This window comes from Carlito syrichta, unplaced genomic scaffold (genome assembly GCF_000164805.1).
Source record: "Carlito syrichta isolate Samal-C Ts95f unplaced genomic scaffold, Tarsius_syrichta-2.0.1 Scaffold243451, whole genome shotgun sequence".
NCBI classification, from domain to species: domain Eukaryota; kingdom Metazoa; phylum Chordata; class Mammalia; order Primates; family Tarsiidae; genus Carlito; species Carlito syrichta.
Genome location: NW_007187547.1, coordinates 310,732 through 333,644, shown reverse-complemented (window position 1 = coordinate 333,644; position 22,913 = coordinate 310,732). Strand labels below are relative to the sequence as shown.

General features: G+C 43.1%; 1 protein-coding gene across 2 annotated transcripts; it reads right to left on the bottom strand.

Moving 5' to 3' along the window:
• Positions 1-586: 586 nt before the first annotated feature.
• Positions 587-22,907, bottom strand: LAP3 (leucine aminopeptidase 3). 2 transcript variants are annotated; one of them, XM_008051906.1, is made up of 13 exons: positions 22,766-22,907; positions 20,096-20,211; positions 18,801-18,855; positions 18,220-18,325; positions 16,694-16,853; positions 14,476-14,640; positions 11,128-11,286; positions 9,705-9,829; positions 8,080-8,168; positions 6,851-6,953; positions 3,848-3,927; positions 1,606-1,715; positions 587-1,159 (listed from the first exon to the last, which is right to left on the bottom strand). In XM_008051906.1, the coding sequence occupies exons 1-13, from the start codon at positions 22,865-22,867 to the stop codon at positions 970-972; spliced, it is 1,560 nt and encodes a 519-aa protein (XP_008050097.1). In that variant the 5' UTR covers positions 22,868-22,907; the 3' UTR covers positions 587-969. The 2 variants fall into 2 exon arrangements, with proteins under 2 accessions (XP_008050097.1, XP_021565182.1); XM_021709507.1 differs by having other exon boundaries at positions 20,092-20,211; positions 22,766-22,889.
• Positions 22,908-22,913: the final 6 nt, after the last annotated feature.

Below are 22,913 nucleotides of genomic sequence, written 5' to 3'. Positions count from 1 at the left end.
TTGCTCATTTTATTTTTTTGAGTCAGGATCTTACTCTGTTGCCCAGGCTAGAGTGCAATGGCATGATCACGGCTCACTGCAGCACTGAATTCCAGGACTCAAGAGATTCTCCCACCTAAGCCTCCCAGGTAACTGGGACTATATGTATCACCATACCAGGCTAACTTTTTACTTTTTGAGGAGATGAGGTCTCACTATGTTACTTAGGCTGGTCTCAAACTCCTGGGCTCAAGCAGTCCTCCTGCCTTGGCCTCCCAAAATGTTGAGATTACAGGTGTGAGCAGCCACGCCCAGCATAGTATTGATTTCTCAAAGAGCAGACTAAATCAGGCATGTTCAGGGCGGTATGCCATAGACTGTCCTAAGTTTTAAAAGTGACTGATTCACTTTGGAAATCATATGCCAGGATACTATTATAAAGACTGATAAATTCAATCACTGAGTGACCTGAAGTGATGATTAACATTGAAACTACTGTGCCCCAATTGAATTACATAGTTCATATAACATGGCCAAAAGAGACAAATTATGTTATAGTGAAGTTACTAGGTTTGTAATGATATGAAAATAAATATCACAGCCATACTGCAGAGCACAAAAAGTTGGATTTATTGTTTCTGGCAAATGCACAGTAACCATAAGTTTGCTTATGTTCCTGGCATCACAAATCAGAAATATAATTTTGCTTCTCAAGTAAAAACACATACTTTAAAAAGTAATTAGGAAGTTTAAAAAATTAATCATCATATATAGAATGTCTTAAAAATTCTTGCTGAGCAAGATATTAGTTTTACTTTTAAAAATTTCTGCACAAATAAAAAACCAAATCAAGGCATACCAATTTCATTGTGTTCTACATTTTAAAATATCAGCCTATGTTTACTTTAAAAGATTTCCATCCATTTAAAAACCTTTTGAAGCTCAAGTGTCCAATTTAAGAGAGAATGAATAAATTTCGGAGCATCTGAACTAAGCATCGTCTTGACTGAAGCGAAGTAGGAATTCTATGAGAGTCCTCGTGGGCCTCCCGGTCATGCCCTTGCGCAGATAGGGAACCTCATCCTTGCTGGTCATCACACCTGCGATGTCCAAATGTGCCCACTTAGGATGAGTCACAAACTCTTTCAGGAACGCGGCAGCTGTGCATGCTCCTGCAGATCTGAAGAGAAACAGAAGCAGCATTACTTATCTCCACGTAAAAGTGCACTGGAAATTTCACAAAGATCCTACGTTTCTGCTAAGTAGAGAGAACAAAAGTCAAGCTTATAACCCACAAATCACTTTCAGAAAACCTATTTTCAGATCTGGCTCTACATAGTCAAGGATAAATTCTAGATTCTTTTTTGCCACAGTAAGGAATTCTCACATTTTCCATCTCTGACCCTTATCATTTGCTTAAAAGCACCTTTTGATTTGAAAAGATGTAAAATTTTGAGAACCACTTAGAGAAATATCCTGAAAAAGTTGAAGACATCAAAAAGTTTACAAGCTCTACATCAAAAGGAAATTGGACAGTTAAACTTCTTGCAAAGGGGATAATGCTGAAAACAGTCATTTTAGCAACCAAGGATGACTAAAAATGTACCTTTAGTTTATTTTACATACCTGTACTTTCCAATATTGTTAACATCAGCAAGTTGACAATCTATAACCTGTCTTGTGTAATGTTCAAAGAGAGGCATCCTCCAGACACGGTCCCCTGTCTCAATGCTGGCCTAAAAAACAGGTACCATAGTTGTCAGACTGGATGAAGTAGATTCTGGAAAATTCACAGCACTGACATACTCAGTGAGTGAAGGAAAGAATTGTTCTAGCCTCTTACAATACTCTAAAACAAGAAACTATAAAAAAAGGTCTCAGAATTGTGTCCATTCATCAAAATATTTATCTAAAAATTATAAAACAAATCAGGAATGCAGTGAAAAAATTCCACAAATCTGTAGGGCATTGGCTAAAATTATCTAAATAAAATTATAGACCAGACATGGTGGCTCACGCCTGTAATCCCAGCAATCTGGGTGTCCAAGGATAGAGAATTGCTTGAGGCCAGGAGTTCAAAACCAGCCTAAGCAACATAGCAAGACCTTGTCTCTACAAAAAAATAAAAACCAATCAGGCATAGTGGCACGTGCTTGTAGTCCTAACTACTCAAGAGACTGACGTGAAAGGACTGACTGAGCCCAGGAGCTCAAGGCTGCTGTGAATTGTGATCTTGCTGTTGCATCCCAGCCTGGGTGACAGAGTGAGACTCTGGCAAATATTAAATAAATAAATAAAAGGTTTTGTGGGTTTGATTAGGGTGCAAGTCTTCACGAGGCTGGACACCTCAAGTGCACTGGAAACACATGCCTGGACCTTCATCACTGAAGGGCAGATCCGGCGACAAGGTGACCTTGTTCCTTCATTCACTGTTTATTGAACTTCTACTGAGCACCACCAGCTGTGCTGAAATATTAATATGTAAGCCACCAAAGGGCCCAGAGGCGAGTAGGAGCAATAGATACATAAACAGATGGTTTAATTCGCTGTAGTAAAAAGTCAGACATAAGACCCAGAAGTGAAAAATCCAGAAGCAGCAACATAAGCTGTTGTTTGAGGACATAAATAAGCACCAGATAAATCAGCCAAGGGTTGAAAGTGGATGCCTCCAGAAAACACTATAGGCTCTGACTGTTGATTTAAACAATGTTTATGCACATATAACTTGGACTTCTTTTTTTAAAAGCTTAAATGTTTTTACAAAGTCCAAACAACAATGCCGTGGGTGCCATGACAGGGAGGGACACCGGGCAAGTGGGAGGCCAGAGGAGAGGCTCCTGGCCCCATCGGGAAGAAAACAGCTCTGTTGAGTACTGCAGAGGTTGGATGGTTGGGGCTTCACAAATGATTAAGACAACAGATATGGTGGGGGAGCGGCTTAGAGTGAAAATACATCTAGAACCTTAGATCAACCTCAAGAATACATTTAGGGTCATTTTGTGTTTGTGCCCCACTGGCACACAGTAAGCTCCCATTAATTATTCACTGAAAGAGTGATCGAGTGAGCTGCCTCCTGGAGCCATCTGGCTGCCAAGTGGAGATACAGAGGCAAGAGCTTAAGAGAGAGTCCGAAGCAATCAGCAGAGGCACTGGTTAGAGCTTTCCCATGAGGACCATGAAGAAGAACCTGTGACCTAGGACTGAACACCAGCCAAATGGTGGACAGAGGGAACAGCCCACCAAGGAGATGAAAGCAGGACAAGAGCTGGGTGTCACCAAGAGTCCAGAGTCGGTGAGTCAGGCGATTGGTGTCAGCAGGTGAAAGCAGATGGCAGCAAGTTTAAGCGTGTGAATGTGCATATGTGTGTGTGTGTAGACGGTGGTGGTGGCAATATGGGAGATGACTGCTGGGAAGAGGCAGGCTGCAAAGGTTGCAAAAGGAGGCAAAGACACGATACTTAGAAGACGCCCTTGTCTGCATGCGGCGAGCTTCCTTACACGGCTCATATATTCATCTCACAGCATCAGTCACTAAAAGGCCACTCCTTTTCCACAAAGCTGTCCGCATACCCTTTGCTACCTCAGGGATTCTACTATGGCCATGTTATTCATAAGGCATGTTCACCTCATTTTACCTCATGAGGCAACTGGAAGAGAGTAAGGTGGCATCATACCCATCCCTTAGGGGCATCTGTAGAAAACCCAAAGCCACTAAATCAAGTTCATTGCTATGGTTCATTTTCAATTCACAGGCAAACACATAGCATAAAAATCAGTTTAACAAAGAGGCTGAAGAAATCTATCATTCTAAGGCTGGAGGAATTGATTCACATCTCTATAATTTAGATCTGTGTGTAGTTTTCCTAACCTCAAACAGTTTGTTCCAGAGCCAGGATGAATTGGTGAAGACCCCGGTCGCACCTGACCCCAAAGCTATGTCCATGGCACCTGTAAGACACAAGCCCTCAGGTCAAGTGCAGTCTCTATAGGCATCAAATCAAAACTTTAAGCCTCTTTATCTTCTTCATTTTCAAAAACAGATAAGCTTATAAAATCTTTATGTATTTAATATATCTTTATATTTCTCAAACTAAAATCATCTTAAATTAAGGAAATGCAAAAAAGGATGCTATCAAACATCATCAATAATCTCATCTCAGGGACAACTGTTACCTATTTTTGGTATTTCCTTTCAGATTTGTAAAGTTGGGTTTTTTTTGCGTTGGAGTCTCACTGTGTCGCTCAGGCTGGAGTGCAGTGGCACCCTCACGGCCACCCCAGCATCGGCCTGCTGGGCTCCAGGCGCACACTACCACATCCAGCTATATTGTAGGGATGAAGTCTCACCAAGTTGCCTGGGCTGGTCTCAAACCCATGGGCTCAGGCAATCCACTTGCCTGTGCCTTGCAAAGTGCTGGGATTACTGGCTCAGCCACCGAGACCAGCCTTGATTTCTAAATTATTTAAAAAATAACTAAGACCACACTCTATGTGTTAAAAATGTGTTATTTTTATGCTTTAAAAATTTATTCCTCTTTTGTAAATAAATGTTGGAAAGCATTTTTTATTTTAAAACAGTACACTGGATAAAGGTATAACAATTTACATACTAGCACTGAAGCATCTCTAACTTTTCAGCAATGTTAAACACATTTCAGTAAGTATCTACTGTAAGACTTTAATGCCTTTTTAAAAAAGTATCTGTTATAGGCTTGGCGTGATGGCTCATGCCTTAATCCCAGCACTTTGGGAGGCCAAGGTAAGATTATTTGAGCCCAGGAGTTTGAGACCAACCTAGAAAACATAACAAGACCTCATATCTCTATAAAAAATTTTAAAATTAGCCAGTCTTGGTGGTATGTGCCTGTAGTCCCAGCTACTCGGGAATCTGAGGCAGAGATCACCGAAGTCTAGGAGTTGGAGGCTATGGTGAGCCATGATCATGCCACTGCACTCCTACCAGGGCAACAGAGTAACACTCTGATTCAAAAAAAAAAGTCTGTTATTGAATCATATTTGTTTGTTTCACCTTTATTTCCTTCTCCAACAAAGTTGTATCTCATTGGCCAACTCCTCTTTCCAATTAAGTAGCATATTTTTTAAAAAATCAACCAGATTTGCAGGTTGTCTTGAGTATACAATCAGGTTGCAGCCTCGTGCTGCCTTCTTTAGCTGTGGTACTCATTTCCAGCAGTCTCATTTGTTTGCCTGGCCTTGCCTGTAAACACTGGGTCAGGGTATATTCTCAGGGCCTACCATACTGCCTTGCAGAAAGGAGCTCAGTAAATACATATTGAATGGAAAAAGAAAATCTTACTATCCTTCAGTACTAGGATGAGCATATCGAACATAAGGGAACAACCCACTGAATCCACCACCAGTACTAGGACATGCACATGGGATGTCAGAGGAGATGGCACTGGTGTTGGAAGAAATGTTATAGTCTTCACAGTGGCATTTGCTCCCTGTAATGCAAAGCATGTCCAGGTTGCTCCTTAATCCTTAACTGTGGCTTTGCATGAAACTAAGCGTTAGCATCTCCCCCAAGGAAAATGGAAACTTGAAGATACTACTACATACGGTTGGCCCTCCATACCCACAGATTCTCATGCATGGATTCAACCAATTGCAGACAGAAAATATTTGGGGGAAAAAAAGGCAGGGCACGGTGGCTCAGCCTGTAATACCAGCACTTTGGGAGACCGAGGTGAGAGGACTGCCTAAGCCTGGGGGGTTTGGGACCAGTCTGGCAACTTGGTGAGACCTCATCTCAACAATAAATCACAAAAACTAGCCAGGCGTGGTGACATGCACCTGTAGTTCCAGCTACTTGGGAGGCTGAGGCAGAAGGGTTGCCTGAACCCAGCAGGTCGAGGCTGTGGTGGCCATAAGCGTGCCACTGCACTCCAGTCTGGGTGACAGAGTGAGACTCCAACTCAAAAAAAAAAAGATGGGTTGTATCTGTACTGCATATATATAGTCATTTTTCCTTGTCATTAGTCCCCAAATAGTACAGTAGAACAACTATTTTCATTTACATAGTATCTGGTATCGTAATGATTCAGAGATGATTTTGAGTCTGTAAGAGTATCTATGTAAGTTATAGGCAAATACTGTAACATTTTATATAAAAGGATGTGAGTATCCATGAATTAGGTATGTGATGGGGGTGGATCCGGGAACCAATCCCCTATGGATCTTGAGAAACAACTGTATACACACTTATTAATACTTTATCTTTCAAGTTTTTTTTTAGATACTTATTCACTTGTCCTCAAAATATTTCAATCAACCCCACAAGAGTCTTGCATCCATTTTTAAATTTCTCATAGAAAAATGAACACTAATCTCAAACAAGAACATGGTATCTTCTTTTAAAAGTAAAGACAATGACAGACATAAATATTTAACGTGCTCCAACTGGAACCACAGCTCTTAAAATGATTTAAAAAACAAAAAACAACTTCAGAAAACTCAGTGGAAATCAAATCATCAGATATATTACAATTAGCCAAAAAAAAGAAGAAGCTATTAATGTGGGGATTTATCATTAATCTTTTCAGAGTTACATCAAATAATAATTTTAACAGAAAATATCTCGACGTTATCTTTGGATGCCACTCTAGATTAGATGGGCTAATCTGGTCCACTTGTTATTTCTTTTTTTTAAAGGTACAGCCTGGGAAGTTTAATAAACAACAAATCTAATATTCAAAACATTTTACAACCGCAAAAAAATTGCTCTGGTGAAAGATCTCTGAATGCCAATGGAGCGAGCCAAATTTAGCAAAATAGCGGCCCAAGTAAAGTGTGCACGCTATGCAACAAGCAAGACTTCCTTTGACCAAAATCAGGGAAACCATGGTCTGACCTGTCAAGGTGGCAGCATTGATGATGACCTTTGGGTTAAAGGTGTGTGCATAACAGAGTGCATCGGCCAAGATGAGCCTCCCCTCAGCATCAGTGTTATCAACCTGCAGGGGTGTCAAAACAGAAAGGGTAAAACAGCAGAAGTGATGAGTATGAAAATGAGACATGTACAACTGTGTCTGATTAAAAAGTGGGGCTGGGTACAGTGGCTCACACTTGTAAATCCAGTACTTTGGGACACTGAGGCAGGAGAACTGCTTGAGTCCCAGAGTTTAAGGCCAGCCTGGGCAACATAGCAAGACCTCGTATTTATTAAAAAAAAAAAAAAAAATCAGACAGGTGTGATGGCACACGCCAGTAGTTCCAGCTACTCGGGAGGCTGAGGTGGAAGTATTGCCTAAGCCCAGAAGGTTGAGGCTGCAGCGAGCCATGATCATGCCACTGCACTCCAGCCTGGGCAACAGAGTGAGATACTGTCTCAAAAACATACAAGAAAAGGTTGAAAAAAACTACTGTCATCAAGTATCAAACATACTTAATTAAACTTCAATGAGAACAGAAACCTATCTAATCTGGAGAGCAAGTATAATTTAGTAATCCCTGCATCAGAGTTGATGACTCAAGGATGATGAGTTTGGAAGCTGAATTAAATTTTAAAAAGTCTGCTCCATTTTACTAAGAAATGTAGAAAAAGAAGGGGGGAAATGTAAAGATTCCTGAAAACAAATAGGCTAGAGTTTAAGAAAACTACAGCTAAATAGCAGCCTAGATCCCAGATATAAAAACTCCTGCAACTTTCTAACTAAGTATACTCCTTTCTTTTTAATAGAGGCCCAATCATTAAGGACATGCATGTGCCACACAGACGGCTTGCTGCCATAACTCCAAGAATGCAGGGCCCATGATGTAGGGCAGTGTTTTCCTGGAAAAAGTTTCTCACAGCACAGGTACATTTAGAAAATGCTTTGCCAAGCACTGCAGGGCTGGCTGCAAGTCTGTGGTAATTTGTGTGTTTAACATATGAGGAGGAGGAACAGTAAGGCAATAAGTAAATTTCTCAGGAAGATACTTATGCCTTTGCAGAAGAAGCTACTCAGCACTAAAGACACCAACCTCTCCCCCCATGGAGCCAGGGCTGTATGCCCATTCAAGCCATGGTTTTTACATGGCTACCATGGGACTCCTGAGAAACACCAGACAGGGGAAGTGCTGGGTCTTCCACTTACAAACCTGTATGGTCTTCCCGTTCTTGGCTCTAACAACATCCCCTGGCTTGTTGGCCTTGCCGCTAGGCATATTTTCACAAAGAGGGGCCAAACCTATTGGAAAGAACATATGAAGGAACATGGAACATGCTAGGTCCAAATACCACCCATGGAACAGGAAGACCACTGGTGAACCATCAGATGCAAGCCAGACAGACACTACCTTAACCAAGTGATCAAATTTAACATTACCAATGACACAACTGCCATTATGTGTGTCTGCAACAGGAAATACATATCACCCACATAGCATTCTCACCAAAGAAGTCTAACTTGATTCTAATCAAGAAGAAACAATCATATAAACCTGAATTGTGGAACATCATGAGACAAGCCTAGACCCTTCAAAACTGCCAATATTACCAAAGGAAAAAGGGCGGTTATAGGGTTCTAGATTAAAGAAATCTAGAACATGACAACCAAGTTTAAAGGAACATGATAACCAAAGACGATGTATAACTCTTGATTAGCTCCTAGAATTAAAAACTACATATAAATAAATAAAATGAACATTTTTTTATACAATTGGGAAATCTGAATTAGGTTACTATACTAATCCTTGGAAAAGATAATGATATTGTCATTATATAGAATGTCATTATATAGAATGCAGGCATGTCATGATGCCTGCAACTTGCTTTCAGATAGTTGAGAAAAAAAAGCACTAGGTTATTGAAGGAAGGGGCACATCAGACAGACCTGATTCCACTTCTGCCTTCCCTGTGCAATGTGTGACACTGGGCATGTCATTTAACCTAAGTCTCTTCCCCTCTCTCCCGTCCTCTGAAGCATCGGTATATATAAGCAGTGCTACCAACTCCCAGCACTGTGTCTGTAATAATATAATAACCCTACAATACTAAGAGCTGCCATGTGCCGAGCACTTTTTTGTCCCAGGCACTTTCTGTGTATCATGTCATTTAATCAGCCACAATCCTATAAGGCGATCAGTAAATGAACCAGCAACATCCTTCCACCTCAACTACTGAGCAGTTTTTACTAGAGTAAACCACAAACTTGACATTATGTGACCCTGACTGCTAACCACTTTTTGCAGATGTAAAACAAATCAATTCTAGTTACAGTCAACTGCTTGCAAAACACATTTAACTCAATCAGCTCAGATAGGGAAACACTTATCTGAGCTAAATAGCTGCCGGCTTGATGAAAAGCTATTTAGGTCGGCTCGGTGGCTCAGCCTGTAATCCCGCGCCTTTGGGAGGCTGAGGTGAGTGGATTGCCTGAGCCCGCGGGTTCGAGACCCACCTGGGCAGCGAGACCTCATCTCTACAATAAATCAAAAAATCAGCCGGGCGTGGTAGCGCTCACCTGTAGTTCCAGCTACTCGGAAGGCTGAGGTGGAAGGATCGCCGGAGCCCAGCAGGTCAAGGCTGCGGTGGCCGGGAGCGGCCACTGCACTCCAGTCTGGGCGACAGAGTGAGACTCCAACTCAAAAAAGAAAAAAGAAAAGCTATTTAAAAACCACTTCTTAATCTTTTCATATTAGGGAAAACCATGTCTACTGTCTCAGTTCCAGCATGTGACTGGATCCCAGAAGTTCTCCAAGATATAATCCCTTTCCCCACTTACCTATGATATTAATGGGTAAATTGAGTTTTGCAGCAGACACAATGGCAGAACATATAGTTGCAGCTCCCCCCATGTCAGCCCTCATGAGGTCCATATTTGCAGAAGGCTTGATGGAGATACCACCACTACAGGAGAAAAGAACAATGTATAATATTAATGGCAAAGAAGATGGCCAAAATCATCTTAAAGAAGAATACATAAAGTGAGGGTTAACTACCACCTAAACCCCACCATATAACTGGCAAAGAAAACTCAAATTTCTAAATGTAGAATCTGATTTCAACACTTTCAATGATGACATTGTAGTCCTTATAAAAGATACAAAATAATTACAGAAATAGAGGTGGGTGTCTTAGCTCGGTTTATTTGAAAGAAATTTCAGCAGTGCCACTGGAAATATTATGACATAATAAAATTAATGCACAAATTCCAGCTCTGCGTTATCTCATTAACTCCCGATACCCACAGAGATGGTCTTTTCAGCAAATGTTATTAATTGATCAACTTATGGAACCTGAGCCATGAGCTGTTAAGGAAAGGTGACAGACTCATAGAAGACGGAGAGCATTCCTTTCAAACCCACAAAAGGACAGAGGGGTAACATGTCCTTCTGACACCATACAAGGTGTGCTACATCCTGCTGATGGCAAAATACAACCTGAATGAGGCACAGGCACAAATCCTTGGGGACAGCGCTATGACACAAGAGCTAAGTAAGGCTTTATTTAGTGATCAGCAAGAAGCCACACCACTACCCCTAAAGAGGTTTCTGACTAACTAGTGTCTCTTCTGCTTCCAGTCCAAAGAGTCCAGAAGTAACATGTGTCACAGGGCAGGCAGAGCCAGGGGCTTCAACTCCGAGTTCTAATGGAACTCTGCTGCTGACATACCCTGGTGGCTCAAAGGAGAGACATCTATTCCCTGCTGAGGTCTGCTTTCCTTAGAAATCAGGCCCTGATCCTCGCTTACCTTGGAAACCCTGGTAATTAGATGGCTGGCATGTAGGCCTAGAATCAAAGATGATCCACTGATTCAAAACAAGAAAAAGACATGGGCAGAGGGGGCACACTGGTGCATAGGACATTTCCCTTCTATCCACTTTCCAGACAAAACTGAGTTTAACTTCCTACTCATTAGTTATGGGACTCTGAACAAATTATTTAACCTCTCAGAGTCATGGTTTCCTTATCTGTATAATGTTCACAATACCTAGCTCACAGAGGTATTAGTCATACCTCTGTGCTACCATATGTAAAATGCCTAATGGTCTCTGATACATAGTAGGCATTTTATAGGTAGTAGCTTAGTAAATTTAAAGTTAATACGTAATATTTGACCAAACACAATGCTTCTGAATCAAATTACACACCAAATAAAAAGTGTATACAAAACATTCACCAAAATACTAAGCACCATAAAGTACCTGTCAAAGGTAATTCCCTTCCCAACAAACACCAGGGGCGGTTCATTTGCATTGGGGCTGCCTGTGTAGTGAATTTCCAAGAAGATTGGGGGCTCATCCGATCCTTTGGCCACACTTAGGAATGATCCCATTTCCTGCTCCTCAATCCAAGACTTGGGTCTGTAGGACAGGAAGGGGAAAAAAGTAAATATACTGTTACCTTTATTTCAGAATACTTATTTAAAAAGCTCATCAGCATACAAAAAAAGCATAATATACAAACAAGGTTTCAATTATTAAGTCCTATTATTTGTTTTCTGTATAAAATTCTGGGGAAGTCGTTCGATTCTGAGCCTATTTTCTCATCTATAAAAATGAGGTCAATAATTCCTCCATCTAAAGATCACAGAATAACTAAGAGGTTCACGTATGGTACTTAATACGATGCCAAGTAATAGTGTACAGTCAGTAAACAATTACTTGGTTTTTTCCCCCCAATCTACTCAGATATTTCTGAAGTTTTACAGATGAAATTAGTCAGACTCTGAGACCCTAAAGGATGCTTAAAGATGATTAAGGGGTCCATTGCTTTATTTTTGCTATTTCTAAAAATGATAAAAAAAAGTCAACAAGCAAAAAAACAGCAAAGCTATATTCCACTGACTGGAATAAAATTTCTTTGCTTTTTTAGAATTGCTGGAATTCTCTCTTTTCAGTGTTGTCACACTATTTCTCACAGTTTCAATCACAGTTTAAGATGTCTTTGAAGTGGGGAAACTAATTAGGCCTTACTTTAACACAGGATCAGTGGGGTTAATAGAATGGAAATGTCTTTATGCAAACTAGAAAACTGATGCCATATTGCTATCCTTTCTAGGCTGGGGGCACAAAGGGCTTTGTATTGATTTCTGCCCACAGTAACTAGGCCAAGAGGGAATCCTATACTCCCACAGACCCACAACTACAGCCAAGGAATACTCCTGCATCTGCCTATCTGTCTGTTAAAACTATTAAACTAGGACTACACCATGGAGGAATGGCCACCAAACTTCAAAGGAAAAAGAATATAAAAATGGAAGATAGGACAATTTTTAAAAATCACTTCAAAAGAAACAAGGCTGTACAATGTGGGCATTTTTAGTCACAAATTCAGTACTTGAGTTTGATTGAAGTCCTGCCCTTCTGTAAGAAGGATCTGTCTGTATTTCTTTGATGTATACCCACCTACACTGGAGACGGTTTGGTGCAGCCATATGCCACTCACATGTCCTGCCTGGTCTCTGCTGAACTCTTTTTTTTTTTTTTTGGAGTCGGAGTCTCACTCTGTCACCCAGGCTGGAGTGCAGTAGCATGCTCAAGGCCACCACAGACACAATCTGCTGGGCTCAGGCGATCCTTCTGTCTCAGCCTTCTAAGTAGCTGGAACTATAGGCACGTGCCACCATGACCAGCTAATTTTATTATTAGAACCAGGTGTAGAGATGAAGTCTCACCAAGTTGCCCAGGCTGGTCTTGAACCCATGGGCTCAGGCAGTTCTCTCACCTCAGCCTCCCAAAGTGCTGGGATTATACCTGTGAGCCACCATGCCTGGCCTTCTGCTGAACTCTTTTGCAACTTTCTCGCAAGCCTCTCACAGGCCTTGCAACTTCCCAAAGGGCCACTCTGCATCTGCTTCCTCACCTGAAATGCCCTACCTCTCTCTCTGGTTACTTCTAGGCAACCTCCAGGATCTGCTTAGGCTCCATATTCCCTGGCAATCCCCCTCATCCTCTGTAGCACCCTCTGCATTCCTCAAGTACCTACCTATTCTTTCCTACAAGATCCTCACTTCTTTGAGGACAAGGACCACCATCATGCATCTTGGTATGCCAAACTCCCAGGCATGCCACAGATGCTGTCATGGCCACTATTTGCTAACACAAAGTAGCTCAGGTGTCTCCTCAAACAAAATAAGGAACAGTCTCTGCCAGGACACCTTTACAGAGCCTAAACATTGCCACAGATTAAACCATACTAACCATTCTAGAAATTTTGTCAAGCTCTAAGTACTGTAGCTTCTACAGATTACAAATTTTTCTTCACTATCTAAACCATAGGTGCTTTCCTGAAAAACAGGAACTCTGATCACAATACTAAAAGAATGCTTACTTTAAATGGAAGTTCCCTTGAGAAACAGCTTCGATACTACAGAATTCTTTTTTTTTTTTTAGTTGGAGTCTCACTCTGTCACCCAGACTGAAGTGCGGTGGCCGGCATCGACCTGCTGGGCTCTAGCGATCCTTCCACCTCAGCCTTCCAAGTAGCTGGAACTACAGGCACGCACTACCACACCCAGCTAGTTTTTTGATTTATTGTAGAGATGAGGTCTCACCAAGTTGCCCAGGCGAGTCTCGAACCCGCGGGCTCAGGCGATCCACTCACCTCAGCCTCCCAAGGCGCGGGATAACAGGCTGAGCCACCGAGTCCGGCCAGAATTCTTTATGTAAAACAAATACCTGTCAATTTGTTTTAATCATAAATCCCCAAGTGTTCAGACCTGGTTTGCTTCAAGGGTTGTGGGGAGACCCCAAGAGGGTCATGGAACTGGAAGGGCAGCCTTCAGGGCCACCAGCCTCCCGCTGCCGGCACACTTGGGACTGCTGGGTGCACCGATGCTGGAATCTAGTTAAGGGAATTCACGAGGCAGAAATTCTCATTCCATGCCTAGTTAGACATGCTGCCTTCTTCACTTGCTTCAAAAAGCAAAAAGATAGGAAGAATTCACCAAAACAAAACATGTACTTTTCTTCAAAAGTTAAACAGAGTTACCATTTGATTCAGCAACTCAACTCCTAGACATATAATCAAAAGAAACAAAAGTATGTCCACACAAACACCTGTACACAAATACTCACAGATGCATTATTCATAGTATCCAAAAGGTAGGAAAATAATCCAAATATCCATGGGGAAGCAGGGAGTCACCGCAAATGGGTACAGGGTTTCTTTTAGGGGTGATGAAAATGTTCTAAGATTGATTGTGGTCCTGGTAGCACAACTCTGTGAACGTACTAACAATCACTAAATCGCATACTTTATATGGGTGAATGTAGGATATGTGAATTATGTCACAATAAGGCTGTTACAACACACACATACACACACAGTATGTAGTGTGAAGCTATGGCACTCCCTCAAAGGCAAAGAAAGGTAAGCTAGAAAGATCCTCAAAACGGAGCCCTATCCCAGCTCTTGTGTAGCCTCTGGTGCGTCATCTCACCTCTCTGGTCCCAAGTTACTCCTCTGAATACTAAGAGAGCTGGATTTTAGGATCTGAAAGGTTCTTTCTAGCTATAACATCCTGAGTCTATGACATAATCTTGAATTACCTGATATGGACCGCTGTCTTACTACTAGCACCTTTGAGATTCTTCTCAATAATTTCAGCAAATCTGGTTGGTGTCATCTCATTGGCTGGCGTCTCCATCAATTGGCGTGCCAAGTTCTGCCCCGAAGCAAAGAGAACTCCTTTCTGCCAGGCCTCCTGATCCCCACTGGCAGAAGCAGGCACAAAGTTACTGTCACACTTCTCAAGAACACTGACCATCTTGCAGCTAGGACAGGCTGTTATCTTACAGAAAACAAAAGAGGAAGACTACAAATGAAAAATGACTGACACACAAGATCTGGGTTAATTTTTTGTGATCGAACTCAGGGCAGCAGAAAATGTGGTACACAGGTAAAAACATGGCCCCTGTGGAGCAGAACCAGAGGAGACCTGATCAAGCACCTTCCTTCAGAATCCTCACCTACATAAAAGGGGGTGCACTGATGGGTATTTTTTTTTTTTTTGAGTTGGAGTCTCATTCTGTCGCCCGGACTGGAGTGCAGTGGCCACTCCCGGCCACCGCAGCCTCGACCTGCTGGGCTCCGGCGATCCTTCCGCCTCAGCCTTCCGAGTAGCCGGAATTACAGGCATGCACTACCATACCCGGCTGATTTTTGGATTTATTGTAGAGATGAGGTCTTGCTGCCCAGGCGGGTCTCGAACCCGCGGGCTCAGGCAATCCACTCACCTCAGCCTCCCAAAGGCGCAGGATTACAGGCTGAGCCACCGAGCCCGGCGGGTATTTTTTTTTTTAGAGGTGAGAAAGCAGGAGTTTATTAAGAAGACAAAAAAGCTCCCAAGCGGGAGGGGATCTGAAAGAGGGCTGCTGGATATATATTTTTTAAGCCTACAGCACTTGGTATTTCCAAGCAGTCTTCTATCGACTTACCAGGCCCAACCCTGCTTAGCTTCTGAGATCAGATACAATGGCTGGGCACATTCAGGTAATATGGCTATAGACCTAACAGGTCTCTGAAACTCTAAATCTACAATACAAATTGAGGGAAGAGGTCCCTGGTGTCAGCAAGAGACAGAAAGGCCCATTTTGTTCTCCTTCACTGCATCAGGAACAATGAGCCCCTTAGCGCTAACAATTCTGGTGTGAAACTGAAGGCCTTTCTGCCTTCTTTTGCCTGGGTCAAGGCTCTAAGCTCTAGGGAGCAAGGAGCAGTTTTTTTTTTTCTTTTTTTTGAATCAGTCTCATTCTGTTGCCCAGGCTGGAGTGCAGTGGCACATTTTAACTCACCACAGCTTCAACCTCCTGGGTTCAGGCCATCCTTCCACCTCAGCCTTCCAAGTAGCTAGAACTACAGGCATGCGCCACCACCCTCAGCTAATTTATTTATTTATTGTAGAGACTAGGTCTCACCAAGTTGCTCAGAATAGTCTCGAATTCCTGGGCTCAGATAATCCTCTCGCCTCTGCCTCCCAAAGTGATGGGAGCAGAGGAGTGAGGCACCACACCCAGCAGGATCAGCTTTAGAAGAGAAAGGATATGAGCACGTGATTTACAACCCTAGCTCTTTTTAGGGTGGCATGGAGGTAGATAAATAACAGCTGATAGCTTAGAGTGTCTACCACATGCTACCCGTTTGGCATGTTCTGTCTTTGGAAGATCAGTAAAAACCCCATGAGACTGATATTACAATTTGACTAAAAAAAAAAAAAAAAAGGAAAGTGAAGCACAGAGAGCTTTTAGTCACTTAACCAAGGCCACCCAGCAAGTAAGCGGTAGAGCCAGGACTCCAGCCCAGGCTAACTGGTTCTAGTGCCCTCGCTCTCCACCACGACTCACAGCTGCCAGCCACTGGGCTATGCCAAAGGCTCCCACTGCACTCAGCACTGCCTATTGCAGGTCTCATCCTGTCCACTGCTCATGGCAGGGTCCCTGTTGCCCAGAACCTAGCATAGTGCTATCACATAATAGGTGCCCAAAGATTTGCTGAGACAAGTCTACCCTAGACCATGAGGGCAAGGACCTTTAGTATCCATAGCATACCTCCATCTGTGTAGCACTAACATTTAGGCCAGTAGGTTCTGGTTAAATGAAAATTGTCTGGATTGAAACTTGTGGGGACTTGTCTGTCACGTTGTTCCTCCCTCTCAGGTCATGACTTCCTAGTAACTAGCAAACATGGATGGGTCTAGGGAGTTATGGTGGAAACAGGCACATAATGAGAGCCAGGAGCACCACCCTCCTCCTGGTTTCCTTCCATCACCTTCCATAGAGCTTTGCTGACACGACTGTCTTCTTTTTCTGCTTTAGGTCATCATATTCATAGAGACCAAGCACTGCTCCTTCTGCAGCGGCCTGAGCGTCTCCACAGGGATCCACCTCCACGGAAGACAGTTCCAGGTCTTGAACCTGCCTGCACCCCGCTTTGAAAGGACAGAAGAACCAGAAAATTGGAGTCAGTCACAGACAGCTCAAATAGCAGAAAGCAGAGGCACAGTGAAGCGTGCTGAGAAAACAGGACTGGGGTTCAGATCCTAGCCCTGAACCTGACTGTTCTAAGCTTATGTTTCCTCTCCTGTAAAATGAGGACGTGAATGCACCCCCCAGGTGGTGGCAAGGACAGACGAAGAAATTGAACAGCTCCTCTCAGAGCAGGACGGCCCCTCAGTAAGTGGCAGTGATTCTTAGAATTACCTGTGAAAAACTGTGATTTCCTTATGAAGCTTCCCAGCCACCAAGAGCTTCTCAGATTAAAAATGATGATGTTGAAATTACATCCAAGGAACTGAGCAAAGTCCATTATTTTGGGGTTTTTTTTTGGTTTTTTTTGAGTTGAAGTCTCACTCTGTTGCCCAGACTGGAGTGCAGTGGCCACTCCCGGCCACCGCAGCCTCGACCTGCTGGGCTCCGGCGATCCTTCCGCCTCAGCCTTCTGAGTAGCCGGAATTACAGGCGCGCGCTACCACGCCCGGCTGATTTTTTATTTATTGTAGAGATGAGGTCTCGCCTGCCCGGGCGGGTCTCAAACCCGCGGGCTCAGGCAATCCACTCACCTCAGCCTCACAAAGGTGCGGGATTACAGGCTGAGCCACCAAGCCCAGCTGCAAAGTCCATTATTAACACAGCATTTTATTAAGATCAGGTCAGCAAAAATTCCCAAATAAGAGTTATGGAATAACCACTTAAATGAACTTTGAAAGCAAATTTAACAAGCACTTATGATATACACAGGGCCAAAGATTAATGAAGCCAATTATCAATGTTTCAGAAAAGTTTCCAAAGCATCTTTTAACCAGTCTCTCCACGGGAAAAGCCTGTCCTGTTGCTCAGCTCTCAAGTGACTCAATGGCATCTGTCCAGGACACACTGGGACAGCCACACACCTTTGACTACTGATAAACAAGCACACCAGACCTTGCCTCCGTATCCTCTGATTTGTATTCTGGGAAATACAAAGGGTTGTAGTAAAAAAAAGGAAAAAATCCATATACCACAATTTCTGGTAAATACAGCTCTAAGGTCAATACTACAAGAGAGAACAAATAATAGTAAAACCTCCAGAAACAAGATGTAGAAATACCAACAATAAATTCTATAAGTAACCTTCTGTATCTATAATAAGGCCAAGTATAATCAGTAAAGGAAATGGAATTTTTGTTAAGATGAGTTATTTCTGTGTGACCATGGTACGGGTGGTGATGGTAAGAGGACAAACAGGGGAAGAGAGATAATTTTCCAAAAGCAGATGTTCAAATTCTTCTCAATATTAAACTTAAAAAGGAAAATAACCTGCAACAGCAGCTCTGATGTTTTCTTTGCCTTCATGCCAGTTTTCCTGGTCATCGACTCCAGCTGCCTTTTTGCCAAGGCCGACTACCACCACGCTGGGGAAGTCCTGTCCAACAAAGACACCAAATCAACCATTTCTTTCTTCCAAACGTTCATTCCCAGCAGGGAATGGTACATGTGGGGAGACTCACTGAGCTCATATACAATTACTTCAACCACAGCACAGGGCTAAACTCACTGTGAATTTTGTTGTGGTTTTTTTCTTTAAGCTCTTGTGTCTTAAATTGTGGCAAAATTTTATAACTTGTATGTTTGAAAGATACAGTGAGGATAGTCCTACAAATAATTCTATGTAAGACAGTGCCACAACTGGAGAAAGAAACCCTTTAGTTCAAAAAATATAAGATATACAGTACTTGTTGACAGCTCTTTACCATCTTAAATACTTCTGCTTAATACTGGAATAAAACTACACAATTCAAGACAAAATTTTTAGTTCGACAAGGCAGCCAGCCACAGTACTTGGCATACAGTAGGTGCTCACTGAGAGTTTACAGAATGGACATCACTTCATCTTATACCTGATGTAGACCATAAAAGGTTCGGGTCTTGCCTGCCTTCAGAGGTGGTCCAGATCTAAAACAAGAGAAAATTGTTGTGAAAATTACAGTTTGCTCACTTGGGAAGTGACATATACATACTTTTAGCACTATCACAATATTCTAATTGCTTCTGTGGATTTGCTTCATTTATGTTTTTACTCAAATACAGAATGCCCTCAGGCCAGATTTCTTAGATGTGCCCCTTCTAATTCTCGTTCAAAAACTAGTGGCAAACTTTCAGATTAGATCTAACAGAAATTTACTTAACCTAAGTGGCTGACCTGGCGGCAATGTGTTTGACTTAGAGGCTGTCTTTGGGACTTTTCTACAGATGGAGATCCTGGGCAATTTTCAAACAAAACAAATCCATGACTGTAGCCAAATGTGGAGCACATATGCTCTGGGCTGCAGCCACACCGATCATGGGTTAGGAAGGCCAGGGTGTCCTGAACTCTTACAGGTTACTTTTTGGATTAATAAATTAACCAAGGTGCTTGAGAAGGCTGTCTACTGGTAAAGAACTAATCAGTAAGAGGATGCAGTTTGCTATCTAATGATTAGATAGTTACTATAAGTATTAGACTGCATCTATTAGATTCTAATAGGTTGCCTGTAATCTAAATAATACATAATTGCAGTGGCTTAATACTGTCACTTCTATATCTGCCAAATGTGGCCTGTTGCTCCAATGTTTCTCTACTTGGGATCTGAGGTCTCACTGAGACTTATTGAATTAGAATCTACATAATAACTATATACTCAGATGATTCACTTGCACTTTAAAATTTGAGAAGTCTTTGAAACTTGAGGCATGCAATAAAAGAGCAGAAGTTTCTAGCTGTTTCTAACTATTCTAGAGACCTATTGTCTCCCATAAAGAGAAAGGAGTTAAAGGAGGTAAAGAGGCTGGAGGGAAGGGAAGGCTGGCAGACAGGAAGGCAGGAAAAGTAAATTTGAGCTGGGGGGTGGGGGTGGGGGGGGCCTGAAGAAATCTGGAACTTTCTAGATCCTTCTGGGTCAGTCCTTCACAACAGACTTGTGATTGAGCTGGAAATGGTCTGACTTCCCAGAACTGCAGACCCACCCAGAGTACAGAATAACAAAGTACATTCCAGAGACACATACTTTCACTTCTGATTTTGACCAAGGTACTTCCGGGCATTTTCTCTACTGACAATAAGGCTATATTGACTATATGGCTATATTGAATAAGAAAAATATTCTCTTTAGATTTGGAGGTGCTTTAAGAACTAGAACCCACAAGAAAAACTTACACATTCAAAACTTCTCTCAGCTTTCCAGCTACTGATTTATCAAAATTCTCTCCTGCACTTGTAAACTGTGGCACATCTTCTTCTTTATCTTTGGAATAGATTCCTAATACAAGGCCCTGGGAATAAGCAAAAAAGATGAATACAATTAGAGTAGATCCCTTAGAAGGGCTCAAATTCACAAAGGAGCAAATAATTCCACCACAACTGGGTCCTTTTCAAGGATAGAAGAACAAAGCCAAAGAAGAAGTAGGTGCTGGGCAGTCATCTACATGTATACCTAAGTGTCTCAGATTCCTGCCAAAGCAGAGCTGTCATTGCTACCTGTGTTTTCATAGTCCCTACCAGGAAATGGCTTCACTTTCAAATAAAGCAAAAAGGTATTTCGTTTAAGAAACAAACTCAGGACAGGCATAGTAGCTAATGCCTATAACACCAGCACTTTAGGAGGTTGAGATGAGAGGACTGCGTGAGCCCATAGGTTAGAGACCAGCCTGGGCAACTTGGCTCATCTCTACCAATAAATAAAAATTAGCCAGGCATGGTGGCATGTGCCTGTAGTTCCAGTTCCTTGGAAGGCTGAGGCAGAAGGATCGCCTGCGCCCAGCAGGGCAAGGCTGCGGTAGTCCTGAGCATGCCACTGCACTCAAAAAAAAAAAAAAAAAGAAAAAGAAACTCATTTGTCACCAAGTTTAGATCCTGAAGGGACTCAGAACATACCACCCCAAAATATGCCACTTTGGCCCACTGGTTATTTTGAGCTGCAGGCACTTGACAAAGAGGAGATACAGAACTCTTTGACTTCCCCTTGCTACCTAAAAGCAGGTCATAAAAATCCCCATGAGAAAAGTGCCCCCCCATGCCAGGAAGAAAACATTCTTATCACCAGAGACTAGGAGTTGATGCCTAAATGGACCTGTACAAACAAACCTACTGATATCCCCCTTATTTTCCATTTGTTTCACCCGTATGTTTCCTTGTCACTGTTCCACGATTTACTGTCCCTAGTGCAGATCTCTTTGTCTTGTCACATCCCCACAAGGTACTGGTCTTTTTTTGAAAAGGAATATAAGTTTTGGGGCCTAGCAGCCTCTTGAGAGCTTCCTTTTCCTTTTGTAGACTTGTGTGTACATGTAAAAATATCAAAACGTGTATGCTTTTCTCCTATTAATATGTCTTATACCAGTAATTCCTAGGCCCAGCCACAGAACCTCCCCTACAACCCTCATAAGCAAATCTCATCATCTGGGAAGCTGTTCCAGTCAAGCCAATGACTATAACTGCCATTACTAGTAAGGACCCTGGCCAACTCATAAGCTGAGAGAGAAGTATTCAACTTCCCAGGGTGGGGCAGAGGCAGAGCATCCTGCCAAGCACTTAGTGGTGGACCTCCCTTCATCTCCTTCACAAGCCCTAGGGCCCAGATACACAAAATATAGAAGGAATCCTAGTACTGCTTAGTATTTGTTTTCGCATGTCAATTTATGACTTTATAAATGTTTTGTTTGCCTTATGGCAACTCTGTGAGGTGGAAAGAACATGTAGTCTTATTCTCACTTGGCAGATAAGGAAACTGAAACCTGGTCTAAAACACCAGCCACAGTGCAGCAGGACTGAGAGAACCTAGATGCCTTCTCTCCCAGTCTTTAGCCCTTTCCACAAAACCCAAGCTTAGACAAAACATTGCCTTTTCTGTCTTTTACACACACACACACACACCCAAAACAAAACAAAACAAAATAAAAAAACACCCCTCCATGACATTGGTAACTTTGCCAGGTTCTCATTTCCTAAGACTGCTCATTCCCTGGGGATTCCATGGAAGCAAGCAGGGAACAGGACACTTCTGCTATCTGGGTAGGACGTGGCACAGCATAGGAAACTGGACCCATCAGGCGTCTGGTCCCTCTGCCATTTGTGATACTCCCATGAGACCTAACCTCAAGTTCCATCTAGAACATTCCTCGCCAGGGGCAGTCACTTCTTTCTGGCCCTCCGGCATGACTCCCAAGCTTGTGCTCCTTCCACTGAGCCATTCCCCTTTCCAGATCCTTCACACCGAACAGTGTCCTTCTTCATACATTCTTGGAGCTCAATCAGGTGTAGAAAGCTTTTCTTCTGGAAGACAGTTCTTTTATTTTCACGGAAACCCTTTCAGGCAACTTTGAGACTTCTCATTTCAGCAGGGGGGGGGGTCCTAGTGTGAAGCCCTGGGACAGGTTGACTCAGGGAACTTAGGAGACCTTTCACCTCGCCGAACTTGGGCTTCCTCCAGTCTAAGGTATGCTGCCACTGGCCTTTCTTTGGTGACTGTGAGGACTAAACAAAATGATGAGGGAAACGAGCGCACGGCACAGGGAGAGGGCTCAGTCAATGGCACCTACTGCTATGACTCTCACCCAGAGAGCTCAGAACCTAGCAGTCATCGAAGCAATGGAAGGAAGAGAGCTCACTCTCTGGAAACAGCCGGCTGGGGGATCCTCGGGGGCATCCGCAGCTCCCGGCCGCGGCCCTGGCCAAAGCCGATCTCCAAGGGGAGAACTTTTCCCTTTAACGGATTATTGCGCCTTGATGCAGAAGCCCCGGACCCCGCGGCTCCGCCCCGCCCCGCAGCCCCAGTCGCCCGCGGGCAGTGCTCGCGTGGCGGCCCGGGAGCGAGCCCCCGCCTCTCACCTTGGTCATGTCTGCGGCGGCGAGACCCAGGCCCCCGAAACGCTGCGCTCCCAGACGTCGGACGACAAATCGCCCCGCAGCCGGAAGAGGCAGCAAGAACATCGTGCCGGTTCGGCCCCTTGCACCGCCCTCCAGCGAGCACGTGGCG